This window comes from Hyperoodon ampullatus (genome assembly GCF_949752795.1).
Source record: "Hyperoodon ampullatus genome assembly, chromosome: 9".
Taxonomy (NCBI): Eukaryota; Metazoa; Chordata; class Mammalia; order Artiodactyla; family Ziphiidae; genus Hyperoodon; species Hyperoodon ampullatus.
This window is the reverse complement of record NC_136922.1, coordinates 106,381,771-106,404,639: the sequence shown is the minus strand read 5'-3', so window position 1 is coordinate 106,404,639 and position 22,869 is coordinate 106,381,771. Positions and strand designations below refer to the sequence as shown.

Here is a 22,869-nt window from a genome sequence, read left to right as displayed (position 1 = left end):
AATTTCTAGGCATACTAGTTCTCAAGTTTTCTTACTAGTTCTTACAATTTCTAGGCATACTAGTTCTCAAGAATTTCTCAAGTTTTCACAAAATTGTCAAACAAACTGGACCATTAAGAAAGTAAAGTTTACCAGTGTTGGGGAAGAGAAGGAATATCTTAGCATTAATACCAACTGTATCCTAATCCCATTAAAACTGGGAAATCTAGTGGTATTTCTGTCTACTGCCTGCCTTTTTCACTTTTTAGTCAACTGGGTAGAGCTGAATTCTTGTATAGTTAAATGTGGATAATGTAATTCTATTGTGCAAATTCATTTATGTATTCTTGAAAACAAAAAGTAAAAAATTAAAGTATACACCCCTTCTCTACACTATTAATTTTATGTAGGTTCCTAATAAGTAGAAGATAACTCAACATTAAATCCCTGTATACACTTATTCAACAGCTATTTATCTGGACTTCTGTGCACAAGGCCTGGAGTCAGGTCGGCTCCACAAGACACAGGATGCCTGGGACTCTGTACAGACATGAATCGGGTCCTTACATCAATACAAGTATGAAGTTGTCAACAAGAGCATGACCTACTCTAGGAGCAATGGGAATTCATTAAGGGGGCTTAGGCTGGGGAAAGACAAGATCAAAATCAACTTTGCTTTGCTCAATACATTTCTGTAATTCAAATCTTTTTGTGTGCCAAGGAAGTACACTGATTCAAACGGACCCTATGATGAAACTGAAGTTAGGTTTCCTAACGTGTTTTACCAACGTGTGTGTGTGCGCGCGTGCTCGCATGCGCATGTGTGTGTGTGTGTATAGTCATTTTACAAAGCAAAATTCAGTTTAACAAATAATGACTTAAGTCCCCTATGGAAAAGTACCAAGAAAGAGCCTGCAGGGCACACTGCCATCAGTAAGAAATCGCCAAGGGGCTTTGTTAAGCCACAACAGTACTGTCTTCAGGAGGAAAGTTAGGCTTCATTGACCTATGCTAATACGTTTTATAGTTTAAGGACTAGCTCTGTGCAGAGCATTCTGCATAGGAGAAACTCACTAAATGGTCACAAAACTATCTACATTGATAAAAATCCAAGTATAATCTATTAGCAGAAAAGGAAAAAAATAATTTTACTCAGAAAAGACATATGCACCCCAATGTTCACAACAGCAGCATTTACAATTGCCAAGACGTGGAAGCAACCTAAGTGTCCATCAACAGATGAATGAGTAAAGAAGATGTGGTATGTATATACAATGGAATACTACTTAGCCATAAAAAATGAAATTTTGCCATCTGCAGCAACATGGATGGACTTGGAAGGCACTATGCTAAGTGAAATAAGTCAGACAGAGAAAGACAAATACCGTACAATATCACTTATATGTGGAATCTAAAAAATACAACAAACTAGTGAATATAACCAAAAAGAAGCAGGACTCACAGATATGGAGACCAAGCCAGCGGTTAAGGGTGGGGGCGGGGGGGGAGTGGTATACAGGGGTGGGGAAATGGGAGGTACAAACGACTGGGTGTAACACAGGCTCAGGGACGCACTGTACAACATGCTGAATATAGCCAATAGTTTGTAATAACTGTAAATGGAAAGACACCTTTAAAATTACATAAAAGTAAAAATTAATACTCATAAAGGTATTAAAAAAACACATTTGGCGTACGTAACAGGACAGGCATGGCCTAGAGTTACTCTCCCTTCCCAACAACATTTTGATGGACTATTAGAAAACCGAACACCTCTACTGTAATTTTTAAACAATGGATTCCACGTCCGATTGTTGTCTCTACGGGAGACTGACTGCAGAAGCAAGCAGAGCACCGCGTTTCAAGGTCACAAGTTCACTGTGACTTCAGCCTAAGAACCAGCAGTTGGGGCTGAAAGATACATATTGGCGCAGTGGTTAAGAATCTGCCTGCCGATGCAGGGGACGCAGGTCTGAGCCCCGGTCCGGGAAGATCCCACATGCCGCGGAGCAACTAAGCCCATGCGCCACAACTACTGAGCCTGTGCTCTAGAGCCCGCAAGCCACAACTCCTGAGCCCGCGTGCCTAGAGCCCGCACTCCGCAGCAAGAGAAGCCACCGCAATGAGAAGCCCGCGCACCGCAACCAAAAGTAGCCCCCGCTCGCCGCAACTAGAGAAAGCCTGTGCACACAGCAACAAAGACCCAACGCAGCCATAAATAAATAAGTAAATAAATAAAAGATACATAATAAACAGCGGTAAATATTTCTGAAATTATATCACACACATGACTAATTTCTAGGCCAACTCCTTCCCATCACCCCCACACACATCCCACCTTAAAAACAGTAACAAAACATCACGCCTTGCAGAAACTTCCGAGAGCAGTTCAATAATATTTACCACCCTCAGAGTACAATATAACTTAAAAATAAGTTCAATTTCTCACAAAGAAATTCTGTTTTATTATCCTCTTGTAAAATCCTCAAGTATTATGAGGTTTGCTTCTTCCAGTATCAGATACAATTATATCTGCACAATCAAAAATTATAAGTAGAGGGGCTTCCCTGGTGGCGCAGTGGTTGAGAGTCCGCCTGCCGATGCAGGGGACATGGGTTCGTGCCCCGGTCCGGGAAGATCCCACATGCCGCGGAGCGGCTGGGCCCGTGAGCCATGGCTGCTGAGCCTGTGTGTCCGGAGCCTGTGCTCCTCAACGGGAGAGACCACAACAGTGAGAGGCCCGCGTACCGCAAAAAAAAAAAAAAAAAAAAAAAAAAAAAAAAAAAAAATTATAAGTAGATAAAAACTGCAAATGATTATTCTAATTTTATATTTACACACAACATTGCTTTATGATTTAAGCTACAATTGCTTTTTTCACATCAAGTTTTATCATTATATTGTAAATAAAACACAAACACAAGTCCAATGAGGATTCTAATGCAGAAGCTCACAACCCTGAAAACAGCAAAAAGTACATTTTTTTAAATGTCAGTGCTTTACAATAACTAGCAGTTAAATTACTTCACCAAAAGAAATATATCTAATGACTAAAATCATACGCGCTTATCCTTGGGTAATACAATTAATAAATCTTAGCTATTTAGACAAGTGCTTCAAATACAGAATTGTACTCAATAAACATCACCTAATTTTTAAAAATAACTAGTTTTTAGAACTTGATAAGTAATTTTTTAAAATTAGCTAATACAGGGTATGAAACCTGTAAGAATCAGTTTCAGAAATCATAATTCATAAATAATAATTACAAATCAAGGAGTTTTCTTAAAAACACTCTGAACCTTAAATCCAATACTGATTTTTTGAATAATCATCTGACTACACATCTAGATATCCTTCATTAAAACCTTTTTGCTAAATGCCCCACATAACTATGATATCTACTGAAGCATCAAAGCTAGAGTCAAATAGGTCATTTAGGCATTTCCTGGATATCAGATGGTTTAGCCTCAACAAAACTACACCTGTTTTACATACAAACTACATTAAAATGTTATGGTCTGGTCCTTGTTTCCGCAAAATTGTTCTTTGAGAGAACATGTTCTCACTGATTTCACAAAACCATGAACTAACTATGTATCAAACCAAAAACTCAAGTAAAATGAAATTTACTTATTTAAACAGATATAACTATTTAATGGACATTTTTCTTCTACTTAAAACATGTTACAAGAATGGATTAAGTTATGGGAACTACAGGAAAGTGTGGGGAGGAGTGTTTTCTCTTAAAGATATTTTAAAAAGAAAACCTCCATTTTAAAATATAAACCCAATGGCTCATGAAGACTTCTGAGGGTTTTTTTAAAAACAAGAAGACATCTCATTATTATTCCCTAAAATTGCACACACATAGCCGTACTTACCCAAATGCACATGTTCCCCCCACACACACGATAAAGGCCCTTTTTCACTTTAACATAAGGCAACAATAAAATCAAAATTCATATTCTTTAAGACAAAAGGCATTCTACTGATGATCCTGATTCAACAATTTTACAGTCAAACAAAATTAATTCCATTCTCAAAAATCCATTGACCTTAAGCTTTTAACAAACATTTTCCACTGCAAAAATTATTGTCAATATTTACAAATCCTTAAACTTATACTTAGCTGGAACCTCTTATATTTGCTATAGTAATATTTCCTAATAAAGGCATGCTCATCCCTATCAGAGCAGAAGGGGCAGCTGCTACTCACTGGGAATCTCTGGGGTCCCACAGCAGGTCTCGGCTGGCTCGGGACTGGCAGCAAGGGCACTGCAAGAAAAACACCTTTCATTACAAACACATCCAAACCCACCAGAAAAGGAGTACAATGTATTAAGCTTAATGAAAAATATATACTATGTGCATAATACATATAATAAGTTTACACTTAAGCTAAGTGCTGAATATTTTTACAATTCCGTAAAGGGAAAGGGGAGAGAACTTCTGTCTTCGGTATACAATAACACGAGTAGAAGCTTAAATTTCAACAGTGAATTCTTATTTAGAATTAAAATATTTTGCAACAAAAGGAGATATTATTCCTCTACAATAAAAAACCTACTTTATTTTTGACATCCATACCCAGGTTATCCAGGCTGTCTAATCCGAGTTATATTTTCTGACTCCAATCAAATACGAATTTAAACCCAAATCCTCTAGGATCATGAAAGAGAGAGGAGGAGGGAAGGAGGAAGTGAAGCAGGCAGAGAAAGGAAAATACACACACCCAGGGTATTGTGACAAAGAATGACCTACTCAAACACCTGCTATGCCGAGACTACCAGCTTGTCTTAGTTTTGTGTTTAAACAGGCCGAACTTCCATCAACTTACCAGAAGAACAAGGAGGCAAGTGATTGTAAAACAGACACTTTATCACAGGGAAGAAGCCGGATGCTAGTTTCACACCGTGGGGCTAAGTGAGATATGTTGAAGTTATTTAAAACATATGCCTTATACTGATTTTGATTTTGGGGGTGAAAAATATGCCCACCCGAGTGGTGACTGCTACATGGTAGCCTGCTATATCTTCCATTAAAACGTCCTGCCAAATGCATCCAGTAAGATCTCAGATGGTCAGAGGCTGTGGGCTGACCTGCGGCCCCGTCGCAAATTCGTATGTTAGCCCTAACCACGAGGACTTCGGAAGGTGACTGCATTTGGAGATGGGCCTTTAAAGAAGTGATTAAGGGGCTTCCCTGGTGGCGCAGTGGTTGAGAGTCCGCCTGCCGATGCAGGGGACATGGGTTCGTGCCCCGATCCGGGAAGATCCCACATGCCGCGGAGCGGCTGGGCCCGTGAGCCATGGCCGCTGAGCCTGCGCGTCCAGAGCCTGTGCTCCGCAACGGGAGAGGCCACAACAGTGAGAGGCCCGCATACCGCAAAAAAAAAAAAAAAAAAAAAAAAAGAAGTGATTAAGTAAAATGAGGTCATGGGTGGGCCCTGATCCAACATGACCAATGTCCTCATAAGAGGACGACGTCAAAACACAGACACACACAAAGGGATAGCCATGTAGAACTTAGCAAGAATAATATAGTAACAGTTCTGGTAAATGAGAAACACAGAAGTGATAAAGCTTAAAAGTCAATCAAAATTACTTTTAAAATAGAGTGCTAAGGGGCTTCCCTGGTGGCGCAGTGGTTGAGAGTCCGCCTGCCGATGCAGGGGACACGGGTTCGTGCCCCAGTCCGGGAAGATCCCACATGCCCCGGAGCGGCTGGGCCCATGAGCCATGGCCGCTGAGCCTGCGCACCAGGAGCCTCTGTTCCGCAACGGGAGAGGCCACAAGAGAGAGAGGCCTGCATACCGCAAAAGAAAAAAAAAAAAATAGAGTGCTAAGGATGAATTTTTTTTTTAGGTATTATGATTACTCAAAGAATTCCGTAACTCAGCTTCTAATTAACATCACACTTCCACAGGTCCAAATGAAAGTGATACGGTGTGAGAGCCTGTGTCAATTGCCTGACCAAAGCCAGAAAGTGAGACCGAGAGAAACTTCCTTTGATAAAATGTAAAAATGGGAGAAGTCCATCCCTCTTGACAGTCTAATCTAATAAGTCAAAATTTCAAAGTAACAGTGGGTCACTGTGCAAGACAATATAAAATTTTATACAGCTAGCTAACAGGCACTGGGGTACGTGGATTATATACCTGAAGCAAAATATGAGATTGTGAAGTGGAGAAAGAAAAAACTAATAAAGTATCTCTGACCTCAGAAGATTATAATGAAAGTGAGGAAGGAAAAAAACTACATAGTAAACAATATAAAGACAGTGTTTTTAAAATTAACTACCAAATAGAAAATAATACACAGGTCTCCAAGAATATGTACCACTTATTTTTAAACTTGGGATTTAAACATCAATTCCTATCAAATAATTCCAATATAATGAAAGGGTAAGTATTTTAAGTCTCTCTAAGTTCGGGGGGAGGGGGGAAGGGGGATGGATGAGAGCAAGAAATCCCATCATAATTAATAGATTTCTTACACAGAAGCCTTCTGATGAGTTGGCAATTTTTTTTAATCAACTGTAAAAAGCAAGGAAAGAGAAAGAAGAGAAAAAGAACAAAAGATGACAGAAGAGAGCATCTGAGAACAGGTGTGATAGGAGATCAGAAATCTAGCCAAACCCAGGGGGGGCCGTGGTCAGACTGCCAAGGTGTTTGCAAAGCGTCTTTGCAGGAGTCCCGTAGCCCACGACCTGGTTTGCAAGCAGAACACTTCTACTTATCTGCCTCCTTCTTCACTGTGAACAGGAGAGAATTTAAAACCTGTAATGCTAGGGCCTCCCTGGTGGCACAGTGGATAAGAATCTGCCTGCCAATGCAGGGAACACGGGTTCGAGCCCTGGTCCTGGAAGATCCCACATGCCGCGGAGCAACTAAGCCCATGCACCACAACTACTGAGCCTGAGCTCTAGAGCCTGCGAGCCACAACTACTGAGCCCACGTGCCACAACTACTGAAGCCCAGGCGCCTAGAGCCCGTACTCCGCAACAAGATAAGCCACCGCAATGAGAAGCCCGCACACCACAACGAAGAGTAGCCCCCACTGGCCGCAACTAGAGAAAGCCTGCGCGCAGCAACAAAGACCCAACGTAGCCATGAATGAATGAGTGAATAAATAAATAAATAAATAAATTTTAAAAATAAATAAATAAAATAAAACCTGTAATGCTAACAGATCATTCTAGTTGAACCCTGAACTCTTTATATTTGATATTTAATATCTATTTCGCATATTGTCCCACGAATTAATGAACTAAACTGATTAATGTTTCAATTCATTACCACAGTTCTAATACTGAAAATCTGGAAAACAAGTTAAATTTCCACCAAAACTGGTTAATTACAGTATGATAGAACGCTCTTCATCCTTGAAAAGAAAATATGTGCTATCAGGCAAAGGTGTGCATACATTTAAAAATTTTTTAAAAACAGTTTTTTAAAATACCTTTTAATTGCCTGAGGCTCTGAGAATCACAGGTTAATCTCTCTCTCATGTACAGGAGACCACTAGACATTCAGCCTCTCTCAAGAATAACGGCCACTTTCTATTTAATTAAGCTCGTTCATTTAATATCGAATAAACAACTGCTTCGAAAGTCTTCTGAGTGTATACCCTGCAAAGGCAATTTCTCTCTCTCCCTGTGTCAGCGTTCTCAAGATCAAAGGTACATTAAAGAGAAGGAACATGGGTGGGGCACTGCGTCGCCTGGCTTCATGAGGAGAACACATTTAGCTGGTTCTAAGAGTTTAAAAACTCTTGTCAGAAATCTGATCTTGTATTTACTGAATCAGGCATGAGCACTGGGATGCAAGGCCTGCATTCTGTACCCATTTGGCAACTGACTCTGGCAAGGCACACTATTTTCATGCCTAGAGGACAGCTTGGGGTTTCCTTATAGCTTTCCCACTGTGTAGTTCCAACACTGTTTATTTTCATTAAGCTAAAGAAAATCTGTGCACCTTACCAACTGCCAGTTTTCCATTCAATTTTAGAAGGAAATACACAGTAACAGATGCTGACATCGGTAAAATTATTTCGACAAATTAGATTTACTGCAGTTGCATGTCTTGGGAAGCCGCTATGGAACAGGCTTCCCCAGTGAGTCGTCCTCCCCCTTCACGCAGCGTGTGCTGGATTCTTCATCCCACAGCTGCTGAAGGAGACCCAGGCCACCAGTGTGCTAGCTGCAGGGACTACAAAGGTTAAGTGCAGCAGCCATACTGCCTGCCCCTGAGAGCTAAGAGCCCTGGGAGGGGGTGAGGCCAACGAGTGACTCCAGCACAGCACGGGGACAAGGGAAGGGGCCAGGGAAGGAGGCTCAGGGACCCAGAGGTACCAACCCGACTCCGACCCTCCTGGGTGTGTAAAACAGGACCAACTCCTAGAGCCACCCACGGACGCTGACACCCGCGGCCAGCTGCCCCCACAGCCCTCTGCTCCAAGGCCACAGCACAGTTTCATGGTGACGCCAGGCCATGGCTTTCTCCCATACTCTAAGTCCTATCTCAGGCCTCTCTCCAACTTCTGGAACTTCCTGACCCTTTAGAATTCCAAGTTCACCCTCAGCAGAAGCTGTGATGGCCTCAGCTCTTCCCCTTCTTGCTCTAATGGAAATCTAGCTCTCCCAAAGGATGAGGCTGTTTTGCTCCCTCAGCCTTCTTCCCGCTGGCTCTGGAGCGGGGGTGGGGGCGGGGGGTCCTTCTCGGTCCTCACTGCCGTTTCAGACCCCAGGTTTGGATCTCATGTTATCGGACGACACGGCCCAGGAACCCCTACTGCTGCCCACGTACTGGTCACACCACTGCTCTTTCCTGTGTCTCAGAGTTCAGTTCCTAGCTCACCACTATCTTCAACACCAGCCCTGTCTCAGGTCTCGGCAGCGACGCTCATGCCCCAGTGCCCTGCCGCCCCGGCGCCCGGCTGCCATCCTCTGTCCCAGCTCCACCACACCTGAGACCTGGGCGTTATCCACAACCTCACACAATCTCTACGGGTCCCCCTTCTTACCGCACTACCTTCTACCTTTCCACTCCTCTTCCTCCAGGACCCCAGCTCCTCCAACTGTTGGACCCTCAAAGATCTCCTGGCCCCCTGTCACCGTACACGCCACAGCCCTTCATTGTGAGCAAAGCGCCTTCTCTACTGCTTTGCCAACACCTGGACTCCGGCAAGTCCAGCTCTGTCTAGAAAGGTGAGCGTGGCTGGAGAAGAGCGTGCAAGCACGCAGCCGGGTCTCTGGTCAGGACCCACAGCTCGAGTGGGCGTCAATGCTGCCCAGCACCTCCACTCCCCAGCTTCGGTCTCAACAGGACACCTTTGACAACTGTCAGTACAACCATCTCCCATTTCTGTGCGCCCGTTCCCTCTCAAACCCACCTCAGTGAGGCATGTACTGCCACCACTTCACCAAAACCACTCTGTCAAAACCCCAAAGACCCCTCTACCGCCACGTGCAGCACGCGGCCTGAAGCCCGACCCCAACAACCCGGCAGCAGTGGGTCCCCTGCTGCCCCCGTCCTCTACACTCTTTGGGTTTCCACCTCCCTGCGGGCCCCCGCCTATCACGTCGAGGGCCCCAGGTTCCAGGCCTCGGTCTCCCCGACACAATGACGCCTGGGTCTCCCACTGGGTGCAGGCTCTAGGTCCACCTCTGTGTCAACAAACCCCCATCTGCTTTGCGCCCAGACCCCTGGTCTCAGCTCTCCCTAGTAACTGCACACGTGGCACTCCCCCTGCACGTCTAGGCGGCGTCTCCACCGCAGAACTTCTGTCGTGCTGCTCCTCAAGACCTGCTCTCCCCCGAGTGCTCTCAGGTGAAGGCAACTCCGCCCCGCTCGGCATCATTCCGCCTCTTCTCCCCTCTCATGTTCATCCGGCCCATCGGCTCCATCTTGAATTGCATCCAGCATCTGACCCCTAACCACCACCACCGCCCTGACCTGAGCCATGTCATTTGTTACCTGGATTACTGTAGTCACCTCCTAGCTGAATGCCTGGTCTCCACCCCTGCCACCCTAACAAGCCCACTCTCAACACGGCAGCAACAATAACCCTTTTAAAACATACACCAGATCACGTTATTCCTCTGCTCAAATTGCTCTAATCACAGCAAAAGCCAAAGCTCTCGGGATGGTTCCCAGGTCTTACCTGACCCAGGTTCCGCACTTCTTTCCACCTTTATCACTACGTTAATGTTACATGGTCTCTTTTTAGTTACTTGAACACAAAAGGCATAGTCTCAACAGAAGGAAGAGCCCCTGTACTTGCCGACCCCTCTGCCCGGAATATTCTCCCCCAAAAGAGTCACATCACTAGCTCCTGGACCTTCAACTCTTCCCTTCTCAATGAAGCCGGCCCTCACCACCCCATGGAAAGCTGCAGCCCACCCCGATGTCCCCCACCCTGCACGTGTGTGTCACTGTATGCTCGTCCTCTAACACGCCACACAGCGTTCTTATTTTATTACGTTCACTGCTGTCTCTGCTAGAAAGCCAGATCACAACTGCAGAAAGCATTGTCTGTTTTGTTCACCAATATATCTCCAATGCCAGGGAGAGCAGGATCTCAATCAACACTGTGTTGAACAGATGCATGAAGATATGCTCCATATCAACTGCTCAAAACTAGTTTCCCAGCTTCAGGAACATGCATCTGTAATCATAACAGAAGAGGTTATTCACTTAGAATTGACAACTAAAAGATGGGTTTGTACCTCTGGAACCCAAAGGAAGCACACCGAGTGGAACCTGAAGGGAACATTGACTCTGCAAACATCCCCACCTGGGAATTTATGAAGAACACCAAGCAGACACTCCCACAATTACCTCTGACGCCCTTTACATGTACTGTGTCTTCTCAGTCCCCGCCACTGAATGATACAACAAGAGACGCACGTGTTGCAGCAGACGAGCGTGGCCTGGCCAGGCAGCGCGCATCTGAGTGGTGGGGCAAGAGTCAGGGAGTCCACGTGGTCCTTACAGACCTGCACGTGAGAATGATCTGCCAGAGGAACCTGGAACTTTACAACAGCAACGGAGACACGTACCTTGAACGGGCGTCACCACTGCCCCCTTGAAGTGGGGATTTATGTGTATGTTCTTGGGCTGCTGCGGAGTCACGGGAGGAGGGGTCATCATCGCCCTCGGGGCCTCAATCTGGGGCGGCAGGTGCATGCCTTGAGGAGGGGAGGGGTGGTGCGGATGCTGCAGGGGAAGCAGAGGCTGGAGCTGCTGCTGCTGGAACAGACTTCTGATCGGCTGCTGCTGAGGTGGCGGCGGTGGCGGCGGAGGGGGAGGCTGAGGCTGTGGAGGAGGAATTAACCTCGGAGAGTGCGCCTGAAAAGCACCGGAAAAGAGACACATTCACAGAGATCAACACTCAGAAGAAAAAAAGCCGGCGCCTTACAGATTTCACATCGACTGAACTGTAAAGTTACGACTTAGAAATCAGTTATAGGAGCAGCCTGTGCAAAACAGCAGGATAAGTAAGCTGCTCACCTGCTCACAGTAAGGGCCACTGTCGGACAACACGAGTCGACCTCAGGGCCAGGAGGGAAAACGGCAGCTCCAGACTAACAGGCATGGATTCCAAAAGGAAAAGAAGTGCAGCTCCACCACTGAAACTGCCCAACGCGAGCCAAGCGCTGCGCTGGGGACGGAGCACGACCTGCCCTGGGCCGTCCCTGCACAGCCAGCCCTGGTCCTCTGTGAGAAAGCCTCGCGAGCCAGGCGGGAACGGCACAAACAACCCTGCTAGGAACCAGGCTGCAGAAAAGGACAAAGAGCTCCCCGAAGGGAGTGGGGGGAAGCTCCTGAGAAGACGGCATCTGAACCAGGAAGGAGGGGAAGGAGACGTGCCATGCCAGGAGGGGAACAGAATCACTGGAGAGCAGCAGAGGCAGAAACACATGCCTGCTGGGTACACGAGGGGGAGACCAGTGTGGCTACAGCCACACCTGAAGACCGGAGGACGCGAAGGTGGGAAAATACACCCTCAAGGTGGTCAAGGATCTCGGGCTGCTTCATGGAAGACTCACTGGAGAGCAGGAAACCACCCCCCACAGCCACAGCCGCAGAGCACCGGGCTCTTGTGTTGTAAGCACCCACTCAAAGGTCAGCATGAGGAGTAACTGACTCGCTGACAACCACCCTATGCAGTGGCCCCTGTCAGGACCCTCCTTTTACAAGATCAAGCGGCTGGTAAGCAGAAGAGCAGAGAAGCTGATTCCACAAGTCCTGCTTGTAGCCACTAACCAAACTGGCCACACGCAGCAGTGGAGGCAGCAGGCTACTACCGACCAAAGTGTCTCGTATAATGAGCTGTTTTCCCCGGGATGACACCAAATTATGGAGGCTTCCCAGTTGTCACAGCATGCAGGACGACGATGACTAACAGTGTGTGAGATGGACAAGGGGAAAGAGGATGGAAGAAAACAGACCATTTAACAGGCTACAGCGGGAGCTGAATGGAAGAAACGGCCGTGGTCTGAACAAGAGCAGCAGGAAGAAGACATTTCAAAGGAACAACGAGAATTTTGAAACCAAAGTGTCCATGACCTTGTCTAACCTATCCTTCCTCAGGGAGGACTTCTCTAAAGATTCTGGAAACGGCTTAAATCCGTGGATACATACATATGCTCCCAGAAACCAGTCTGCTCCCTCCTCTAACTCATGACATCTGTAATGTGCACATTTGCACATGATGCGGGAGTCTTTTCTATCTCATTCACCACTGAATCTACACGGAGAGCACGCTGACAGAGGGACAGCTAAGCTAAGTCTGAACAGAAGTGGGAATGAGCACAGTGCAGGGCCATTCACTCAAGAGCGTGAAGGATTTTTAAGGAAATCGCGTGTTTTAAACAAGGGGAATTTAGGGCCTGGGCAACACCCATGCAGAGAGGCCCAGGGCAGCTGGGAAGTGAAGAAACTGAGCTGGCAAGAGGCTAGGGCTACAGACCCAGACTCGTGTGGAGACAGCAGATGGCAGGAAGGACAATGCTGCCGACTGAGAGCTCTGACTAAACAGAGGCCTGAGAACAACGCAGCCAGAGGAACAGGAGAGACAGAAGGGGCCCTGCTGGAAAAGAAGAGAGTACACCCCAAGCTCAGACACTCAAAGTAAGAAAGGCTCAAGAAAGAGGAGCTCATGGGTGATGCCCAAGGTCCCAGAGTGCAGTCCAACAGGACGGACTGCAAACGTCAGGTGGCGATTCTGGGAGCACATTCGGGAGAGGGAAAGGCACGACGTCCAGGCAGCAAGGGACGGACCGAGAAAATGGACACAAGCAAAGACGGTGAGCAAAGGTTATTCTTTCCAGAACTCTGAGGGTGAAGAGTCAAAGAGACAGCTCTGGGGTGGGGAGTGGCCAGGATCAAGGGTGGACACAAGCGTGAGCGAGGTTAAGGTCGTTTCAGACAGTTGTGACCGTTTCAGTAAACTGCAGCTTTCAAACACCACTGACTAGCAAAGATGAGCGTAGAACATGTATGCCAAAGCTCCAGGAGTGGGTTCAGTCCCAGCTCACTGGGAGCCCTAGTAGCATCTACACAATTCCAGAGATACGGCATCACTGTCGGGGGGGACTCAGGTTGGGCAACGTTTGTAAAGCGCTCACGGATCTCCCAGCTGAGCCTCTCTGAAGGAGGCACATATGGGCACATACTCCCCCTATGTAGATAAGAAAACAGCGAGTTCAGTTAGTTTTCCAGGATCACGGAGACACAATTATGCAAAAACTGGTCTCCTGTGTGGCTGGTTCCCCCCCAGGAGGCCAAAATAATGGAGTTGGCTGTTCAGTACACGGCAAGTGGAGGTTGGGGGCGAGGAGATGGGATGGAGAAGAAAAAGAAAAAACTGAAGGGCCAGTCTTCTCGCTACTAGAGAAGCTTAAGAACAGCTGTATGAGCAGACAGCAGTTATTAATATCATCAACCTCTTTATGCTGTAATCAACCCACCTACCTCTCTTCCCTGTAGATCAAAATTAGAATTCTCATGCTAAAACAGTTAAGTCATCCTTAGAGGACAAATGTATGGATACCAAGGGGGAAAGGTGTGGGGTGGGAGGAACTGGGAGACTGGGATTGACACATTTACATTATTGATACTATGTATAAAATAGACAACTGATGGGAACACGCTGTACAGCACAGGGAACTCTACCTAATGCACTGTGGTGACCTAAATGGGAGGGAAGTCCAAAAGGGAGGGGATGTCTGTATGTGTACGGCTGAGTCATTCTGCTGTGCAGTGGAGGCTGACACAGCACTGCAAAGCAACCATGCTCCAATAAAAAGTAACTGAAAGTAATTAATAATAATAATAATAAAACAAAACAAAAAAACAGTAAGTCATCTTTTCTACTTTGTTATTTCACAAATGAATGCCTCCTAAAACATAACATTTCTACACGGAGGCAAAGTGTGGTTTTCCCCTAAACTCAGATAATAATGTAGGGGAGGGTAGACAGTGTGGACACATATTTATATTAAATGAATCTGTCCTTGAAGACTGACTTCTGAAGGAAAAAGCTATAAAATCCTGAAGCTAACTGAAGGAACAACAACAACAACAAAATCACTACAATTCCTGTCTTTATTCCTGAGATGTCTCATCTTTGAAATACAGAGGAAATTCAAATGAAGTTGAAGTTACAAGTACCTGATTTCTTCTTAAATTATGAAAACTTTTTATGGATATGACAATCTCCATTTTTATGGATAGGATATGACAGTTACTTGTAAGAGAAACTGCTACATTTAAGGAAAAACCTACGGTAAGCAGTGTATAAGAAAAAATATTTTATAAAATACACCATCACTGCTAGATTCTAGATATAAGACGTTCAGTATTTTCAGAATGGTGCTCGTAGGAGCAGCACCTCTCCACAAGCAGAAGGTACAAGCAAGGCTCCCCTGTGGTTCGGCCACTGGCAGACACCAGGTCTCCTTATCACCTCTCTCTTTATCAGTAGTGTGCAGAGAATTAGTTTGCACTACCTGAATACTAGAGGACTGAATGTGTGTGACCATACACGAAATCATACTATAGATTACAAAGAAACTTGAGCCATTATGCCTTTTACTAAATTTTAATTTCAGACTAAGATAAATGCAAAATATGATACCTACACAAAAGCGTATTTTCATTTGTTCTGAAGTTGCAAGCTCCCACAATGAAACTATACAACTTACCACCACAGGTGGCTGTGTGGGCAGCAGGGCGGGCCTGTGATCCTTGGCTCTTCCCCTCTCACTGTTCTCTCTCCTCTGGTCTCCCACTCCACGACACATGGACGAACCTCCTCTCCTTCCTCCCCGCCTTGAGCCGTAGCGTCCCTGTTTATGCTGTCGCTCCCTTTCTTCGAATTCAAGCAACGCAGCTTTGGCTTCTGCTGAAAGCTCTATTTGAAAAGATGCATATGTGTTAGATACCTTCGAATAGCCTAAATCAGATTTATAGGGAAAAACAGGAAAGAAATACATGACAATGAAACTTAGGAACAGCAAGTGCTTCACCCACTACAAACAACTCAACTAGCAGCATCAAGTAGGATACAATCACAGAGACATGCAGGCCCCATGAGTGAGACTAGTTAAATGGAAGACGTGCCTTTCCCTTGTAATAAAATACAAGGATCTCCTGTAAATTTTAAAGTGTTTTCATTTGTGCTGAGGGAAGCTAAAAAGAAGGAGCTGAAGTTCAACCCAACCACCGCCCTTAATCTGCTAGGCATCTTGCAGTGATGGCGGATGACGCTGGTCAAGACCTGGCTCCCCCAGCCTTAAACCAGGACACTCTTCTAAGCGGAACCAGGACAAGTATTAGTTAATACACAGTGGCACAGAGACTCAAAAATGACAAATTCCTGATTGTTCTGCTTTAAAAGCAAAACTAATAAAATCACTCTCGAGTCAAATACTTAGGTTAATTTCATAAAGAATGGAAACTTATTTAATACTGTCATTTCAGATTTTCAGATTTATTTTTTTTAAAATAACAACTTTACTCTGTGAAGAAAGGCTTACATCCATGCAGTCTGATAGGGAAGCTACAGCAAAGGAGAGCAAAGCCAGAAAAGAAAAAACCCATTAATGCAGATATTTCTGGGACACCCAGTAGGTGCTGCTCACCTCTCTGACCAATGCTTTAGGGATACAAGAAACATACAGTCTCTGGCCCTAAGAAACTTCAGTTGGCACATTATTCTGAATTCCTAGAAGAAAAATGCTAACTTATTCAAATATGGTTCCTTTATTTTAAAATATTATCTAAGTTATGATAATATATCTTCCATTAATAAATGAATACCTTCTAAAGATTTCACTGAATTCTACTAAGAAGCATTGTTATGCCCTCTTCCACAGTGAAGGGTAAATTTTAAATATTACCAGTTTATCTCCTACCTTGGATTCCATCATCATCTCCAAACTCTTCCAAAATCTCTAAGCCACATTTCATTTTCTTGAAATTGTTTCTATGGTATTCCCCTTCCCTTCAAATGAATCTTTGACTCCATTCAAAAGAAAATTTAATCTCTTCTTAACAAGCACAGACTTTTATTCTCATCTTGACTACATGATTGGTTCACATACACATTTTATGCAGTGAATCAGCAATTATTTTGCTAGTGGTTCTAAGTGTCAAGATTAATTTCACTATCCCCAGTAATAAAATGGTTTCAAATGACATCTTTAATCAGCAAGTAAAAATGCTTTCCTCCAATTGAGAGAAGCTGTCACAAAAGGTCACCAAAATATGACAGGATGGAAATTACATTTGTAACTTCAACTGAAAAGTTAATTTCCCTTTAAGCGTTTTCTGAACTATGTCCATATTCCAAAGTAAAGAGATATAGCTCAGTGTAACAAGGTTTTACAGTGTTGTCCCTTTCTAAAATGTGCTTAAGAAAAACATATTTACATATAAATAATTTTATAATAGTTGAACTAATACATAATGAATATCTATAAAACAGTTTACTTGGCAAAATAAACACAAAAGACAGTCTGAGGTTTTTTTTTTTTAAAACAGATAACTGAATCAAGAAATTTATGAAAATCTTGCAAATACAAGGACCATCGTGTAAACTGAAGGCAGTATCCTATTGCTGGTACTAGGTGACCTTAAACTGTTTATTACTAGATGAAAATATTTTTCCCAAAGATCCTTTGCCTTAAGCAAAATTAACCGAGGATATTATTTCAAGAGAACTTTATGTGGGCATAATAACAACGGTCTTCAGGCTAAAGCAGTAAAACATAATTTAACATATTACATGTGCCAATGAAACTGAGAATACGGCAAAATCTAGATGCCTCCTCATAGAGAAAGAACAGTCAAAGCCTAACTAAAATAAACATAGTCTTTCATTTATTGCTTGTACTGCTTCCGCAGAGAATCTGAGGTCCACCTCCTAGGGTAAAAGAACTGGCAGCTCTGAACTGCTGTGCTGACACTTCAGGGTAACTGGTCAATGACACCCACATTTTAGAGATGGCTTTTGACATTTCCATTCAAAATAAATCTTTCCCTTAAACATGCATGTGCTAGAAACCCTTCTCAACTGCATTCTGTCAGAGAATTAAGCCCTTTTACCCAATGGGGTCCTTTTTATGTAATGAATGAATGTATTTCCTAAGTACGTAGTTTTGTACCATCCTTGGGAAAACTGAGAAACGGTCACATTTTCTCTAAGGTACTTAATTCCCAGAATCCTGGTTGAGGATAAAAGCTCACTACTTAAGATCATAACTCAGGTAAAAGCCCAAAATTCCATATCTAATCCAATGTGTAATTCAAAATACAGATCAACAACTGTGAATTAGGCTCTCCAATGGTCAAGACTGTCATAAATATCAATTAGTGTTCTTCATATTTAAGGATGACATCATATATTTGAATGTAAAGAAGACTAAAAGTGACCAAATGCCCTTCCAGAGTTTGAAAAGAACTCACTAGTCCACATGCAGATGGAAGGGTCAGAAATGGGGGATGCCAGACCATCATTTCATTCTTTTTAGAGTGGAGTGTTCTTAACATTAATCGATGATATCACAAAATAATTGTTTTTATTTGTATTCAGAATGTTAAAAGACATCATTTGTCAAAAAACACATATCATATGAGACGACATATATACTCTGGTAGCAAGGTATTTTAATCCCATTACAAAGAGTAGGTAAGCAGCTTTATACAATCAAATAAGTGCAAGCATCTGTATACAGAACCTGAAACTGATATTTCTATCACCAGGAATATACAAAGCGATGAGTACAAATTTATGTGAATTTCTAGTATACCAAATACTGTAGTAGCTTCTCTTTCTCACTGAATATTCTTCTTCTATATAAAATTAACCTTTTGTTGGGGGGGAGGGGTCTTAAGGAAATAAGGGAGCTCACTGCTTTAGGAAACCAATCTCTAAAATGAACAGAAAAATCGTTTTTGTACTGGGAATAATCCTAACTTTTCAGTTACTAGAAAACTCATGTTTTCAAACACTAAGCTTTCTTAAGTTAGGGCTTACAAATAAGGAACAGAGAAAGATACTTTTAAGTATCATTTTTACTTGCCCTATTATCTAGCCAAAGAATCACATTCTGCACAAATACATTTAAAGCCTTTTTTCTTAATGTTTAAAAAAATGGTAAATGGTCAAGCTGTTTATGCTTCAGACACTCTGCCTCTAAGAACCCCAGGCCCTCTCTGCCCGTATGTAAAGGGCCAACCTGCCCATTACTATCCCCCTTCCACCCTCCTGTCTCACGATGACGTGACTATAGCAACTGAGAAATGCCTTAAAAAGAAAAAAAGGAAAAAAAAAAAAAAGATTCGACACAAATTCTTTTCAGTAAAGGAAGTACAAATGACCCTGAAAAGAATGAAATGAGGCAAAGATCCTGAAAAGAAAGAGATGCAGGAATGAAACAAGTACAAATTATGAACACAGGCAAGCTGGACATTTCAGAACACATCAGTGCTTGGGTAAAGTGCAAAGAGATGAGAAGACCGTAGCTGAGGACCAGGGGGGATGGGAGAAGCAAGGGCACTGAGGATGCGGGGAGGCTGATCCATGAAATGCACCAGGGCCCATAAGGAGCTGGCTGCAGAGAGGGAAGGCCACCATTCCTGACGCTGTCTGTGAAGTGATTTCACATCCTTAGAACGTGTAGCTATCCCAGTTATTAAGATTTGACACATATGTTCCCCAATTTATGTAACAAAGCCGCAGCCCAGCTACACAGAAGCAGAAAAGGGATGATTCATCACCACCCGCCCCACATGGCACCCTCCTTCCCTAATAAGCCGCTGCCCATTGCCCTCTGGTGTTCAGCCAGGGGTGCCATCTCTCCTTTGTTCATCTTATCCCAGCCCAAGATTGAGATGTCTATCTATTCCAATAAGCTTGTTCTGTAATGTTACCAATTACTCCTGCTGACGGATACTTTTGGTCATTTCATCCCCGTTTTAAGACCTTTGATTCATCTCCTTTTACCCAAGCCCAACTTCTCAGCTCTGCTTTCTTAGAAACCTATGGTGTACTGGTTCAGACTAACCGGCAACTTTATACCATAACTTAAGAACAGTCCAGGGAAATCCTGGGCCAAAAGGTAGAAGGAGGAAACTGGAGGGAGAAGAAATGGAGAACACTAAGTCTCTAGGCCAACCTTCCAACAAACCTCACTTAGTACAGGAACATGGTAAGACTGGCTCACTACTGTTAACTCTGGCATCTTGTGAGCTTAGTGCCCTGACAGAGAACTCCTATCTGCCACTTAAAGACACACACTCAGGGTTTCGACTGAAAACGGTTACAAATAACAGTTTTATGAAGTAATAAAGGTAGTTAACTAATGGGTAGTTTCTTGACTTTTACTTTGACCAAGACCAGAGAACAAGTACAACAACCCTCTGTCCTTCCATCCTTCCACCCTCCTACCCTCCTCCTTGGAATACGGGACAACATCCCAGTGGTTCTCAAAGTATGGGTTCCAGAGGAGCAGGAACAGCATTACCTGGGAACTCACCAGAAACGCAACTTTCTTGGGCCCCACCCTAAACCTACTGAATCAGAACAGCTGAGAGTGCATCCAGAAATATGTGTTTTAACAAGTCTTCTGGGTGATTCTGCTGCTCAAATGTGAGAACCACTGCTTTATTCTTTGCAATGGGCACTAGACAAAACCATAGACAAGGGGGGGCGGGGGGTCAATACTGGAAAAGGCTCTGCTGATTAGCAACAGCCTGCAGTAGGTCTGTAACAGGAATAACGTTCAACTGACTGTGCTACAAACAAGTCATCTTGTCTCATTAAACACTGAGAGGAAGGGCATACAGAACAACAACAACAACAAGAGATGGTTATAATAACACTAAAAGGTACCAAATCAAAACAGTCTGGCCCAGAATTAGCCCTGGCAACCTGGATAGTCTCGGGAAGGGTAAAATGACCCTGTACCACCCCACACCACCTTCCCAGAGCCAGCCAGGAACCACACAGTATGCATGAGAGCAGGTCTAAGCCACAGACTCCAAAACAAAAACTATTAAAAAAAACAATGAAATATTTTATTCAAACATGTTTTAATCCAGAAGACAAGTCATTTATATAGACTGACCTTTACAGCACCGTAACTCAGCTCTCACCCCTCACACAGACCATCCACCTTCTGAATGCCATGCATAATACTCTATAAAGGCAACTTTTTTTTATCTGTTTCATTAATCGTAACAGTACTATGGAGGAAGTTGAAATGGGAGTGAAGGATGGGAGACAGGCAAAAAAAAGTTACCCAAAGTTTCTGGAATGTTCCTTCTCTCTCTAGTTACATCTGAGAGCCTAATAATTGTTCCTTCTTTCCTTTCAGTTTTAAAACGTAATCGTCCAGATTCCTCATCATCATCCTCTTCTTCATCTGACTCCTCTTTCATGTCCTTCTGCAGCTCCAAAGTTTCCATGCCTCCCTACATTGCAGACATACAAAAAACAAGAGGGAAAGTGAGTTCATATTCTTTTGAATTAAATATTGAATAATGGTTATGTATACACATATGTGTATGCACACATAAAAGCTCTTTATATTTAAGATGTAAAAATACTGCAAAATGTCCTATTTGTAAAGCCATGTGAAACATTAAATTGATCCCAGGAGACAAAATCTCAAACATTAAAAATTAACAATGTTAGAAAAAATTCAAATTCCTACTCCTGGTTAATATACAAAGTCTTACACATTGTTACTACTTATACTTCTAAGAGAACAAACATGAATTCCAAAAATCCCTGCTGGCCTGGACTCTAATTCAGAGCTAAACAAAGTTCAATATATTAATTAAATTAACACTAGTGTTCCATGAGCTTCTTAGCATATAACCCACCCTGTAACTCACATTAGATGACAGCACACTCCTTCCCGTTAAACAGGCTCCACTTTTCCTGTAATTCCTGACCCCATCTACTTTGACTTTCAATGCCAGGCAAGCGCTCCAAATCTGCTGTTGGGTTGATCTGGTTTTTTTCAGCCTCCATAATCTTTCCTGTAACATTTCTCACCCCTTTCTACTTCGTTCCACTGCCTAGTGTTTGCTCATTACCACCTCTAGCTCAGATTATTAACCATAAAACTATTTTTTTCTTCATTCACATCAGACTAAAACCAGTTTTTATCTTTTATTTCATTACATCAGGATTCCTACAAAAATTCTGCCTAATCCGGTCCCAAACTAAAAGTAATTTCTTCATCAACAATTCTTTCTGTATAACTCATGTTCCTTTTGACACTAATCACTTTCACCTCATGTTACATGTTAGTGACCTACTGTTACGTAATAAGGTAGGTACCTACTGACCGTTAGGTTCACTTAGACTTTTGGTAAACTTGAAAAAAAAAAAAGACCCAGAAACTACTCCTTTAGTCTCATCATTCATAATTCTTACATGTCCTTTACTCTTAACAGAAACAAATATGAACTACTTCATTAGAAAGTGTGCAAGAAAAATAAAAAAAGATACAATCATTTTGGATTCTTTCCCCAATATTTTCTGTGTAAAAAATGCACACACTCATTGCTATAAACCCTGAAGTAGAGAATCAAATGCCTGAAAATAAAATAATGAATGTAAACTGTAACTTTTAGCCTAATGATTGCAAAACCACGTTTCAGTATTCTGATCCTCAAGCATACTATAGAATTTTTTTTTAAATTTTAGTCCATTTCTTTTTTTTAAATTTATTTTACTTATTTATTTTTGGCTGTGTTGGGTCTTTGTTGCTGCGTGTGGGCTTTCTCTAGTTGCAGCGGGTGGGGGCTACGCTTCGTTGCGGTGCGCAGGCTTCTCATTGCGGTGTCCTCTCTTGTTGTGGAGCATGGGCTCTAGGCGCGGGGGCTTCAATAGCTGTGGCTTGGGGGCTCTAGAACACAGTTGTGGCGCACGGACTTATTTGCTCTGCGGCACGTGGGATCTTCCCGGACCAAGGATCGAACCTGTGTCCCCTGCATGGGCAGGCGGATTCTTAACCACTGCACCACCAGGGAAGTCCACTATAGAATTTTTTTAAATTAATTTATTTATTTATTTTTGGCTGCGCTGGGTCTTCGTTGCCGTGTGCAGGCTTTCTCTCGTTGCAGCAAGTGGGGGCTACTCTCTTTGTTGCGGTGCGCGGGCTTCTCACTGCGGTGGCTTCTCTTGTTGCCGAGCACGGGCTCTAGGCGCACGGGCCTCAGTAGTTGCGGCACACGGGCTCAGTAGTTGTGGCACATGGGCTTAGTTGCTCTGCGGCACGTGGGATCTTCCCGGACCAGGTCTCGAACCCGTGTCCCCTGCAATGGCAGGCAGATTCTTAGCCACTGCGCCACCAGGGAAGCCC

At 43.6% G+C, this 22,869-nt stretch overlaps 1 protein-coding gene across 1 annotated transcript in view; it reads right to left on the bottom strand.

Moving 5' to 3' along the window:
- The window catches only part of RBM33 (RNA binding motif protein 33), a gene marked incomplete at both ends in the record, with an annotated part of 114,088 nt that overhangs the window by 50,572 nt on the left and 40,647 nt on the right, over window positions 1-22,869 (bottom strand). The window contains 4 exons of the mRNA XM_079711346.1: window positions 4,199-4,257; window positions 11,044-11,299; window positions 15,193-15,401; window positions 20,794-20,965. Coding sequence (XP_079567472.1) covers window positions 4,199-4,257; window positions 11,044-11,299; window positions 15,193-15,401; window positions 20,794-20,965 — 696 coding nt within the window. The remainder of the gene's footprint in view (window positions 1-4,198; window positions 4,258-11,043; window positions 11,300-15,192; window positions 15,402-20,793; window positions 20,966-22,869) is intronic.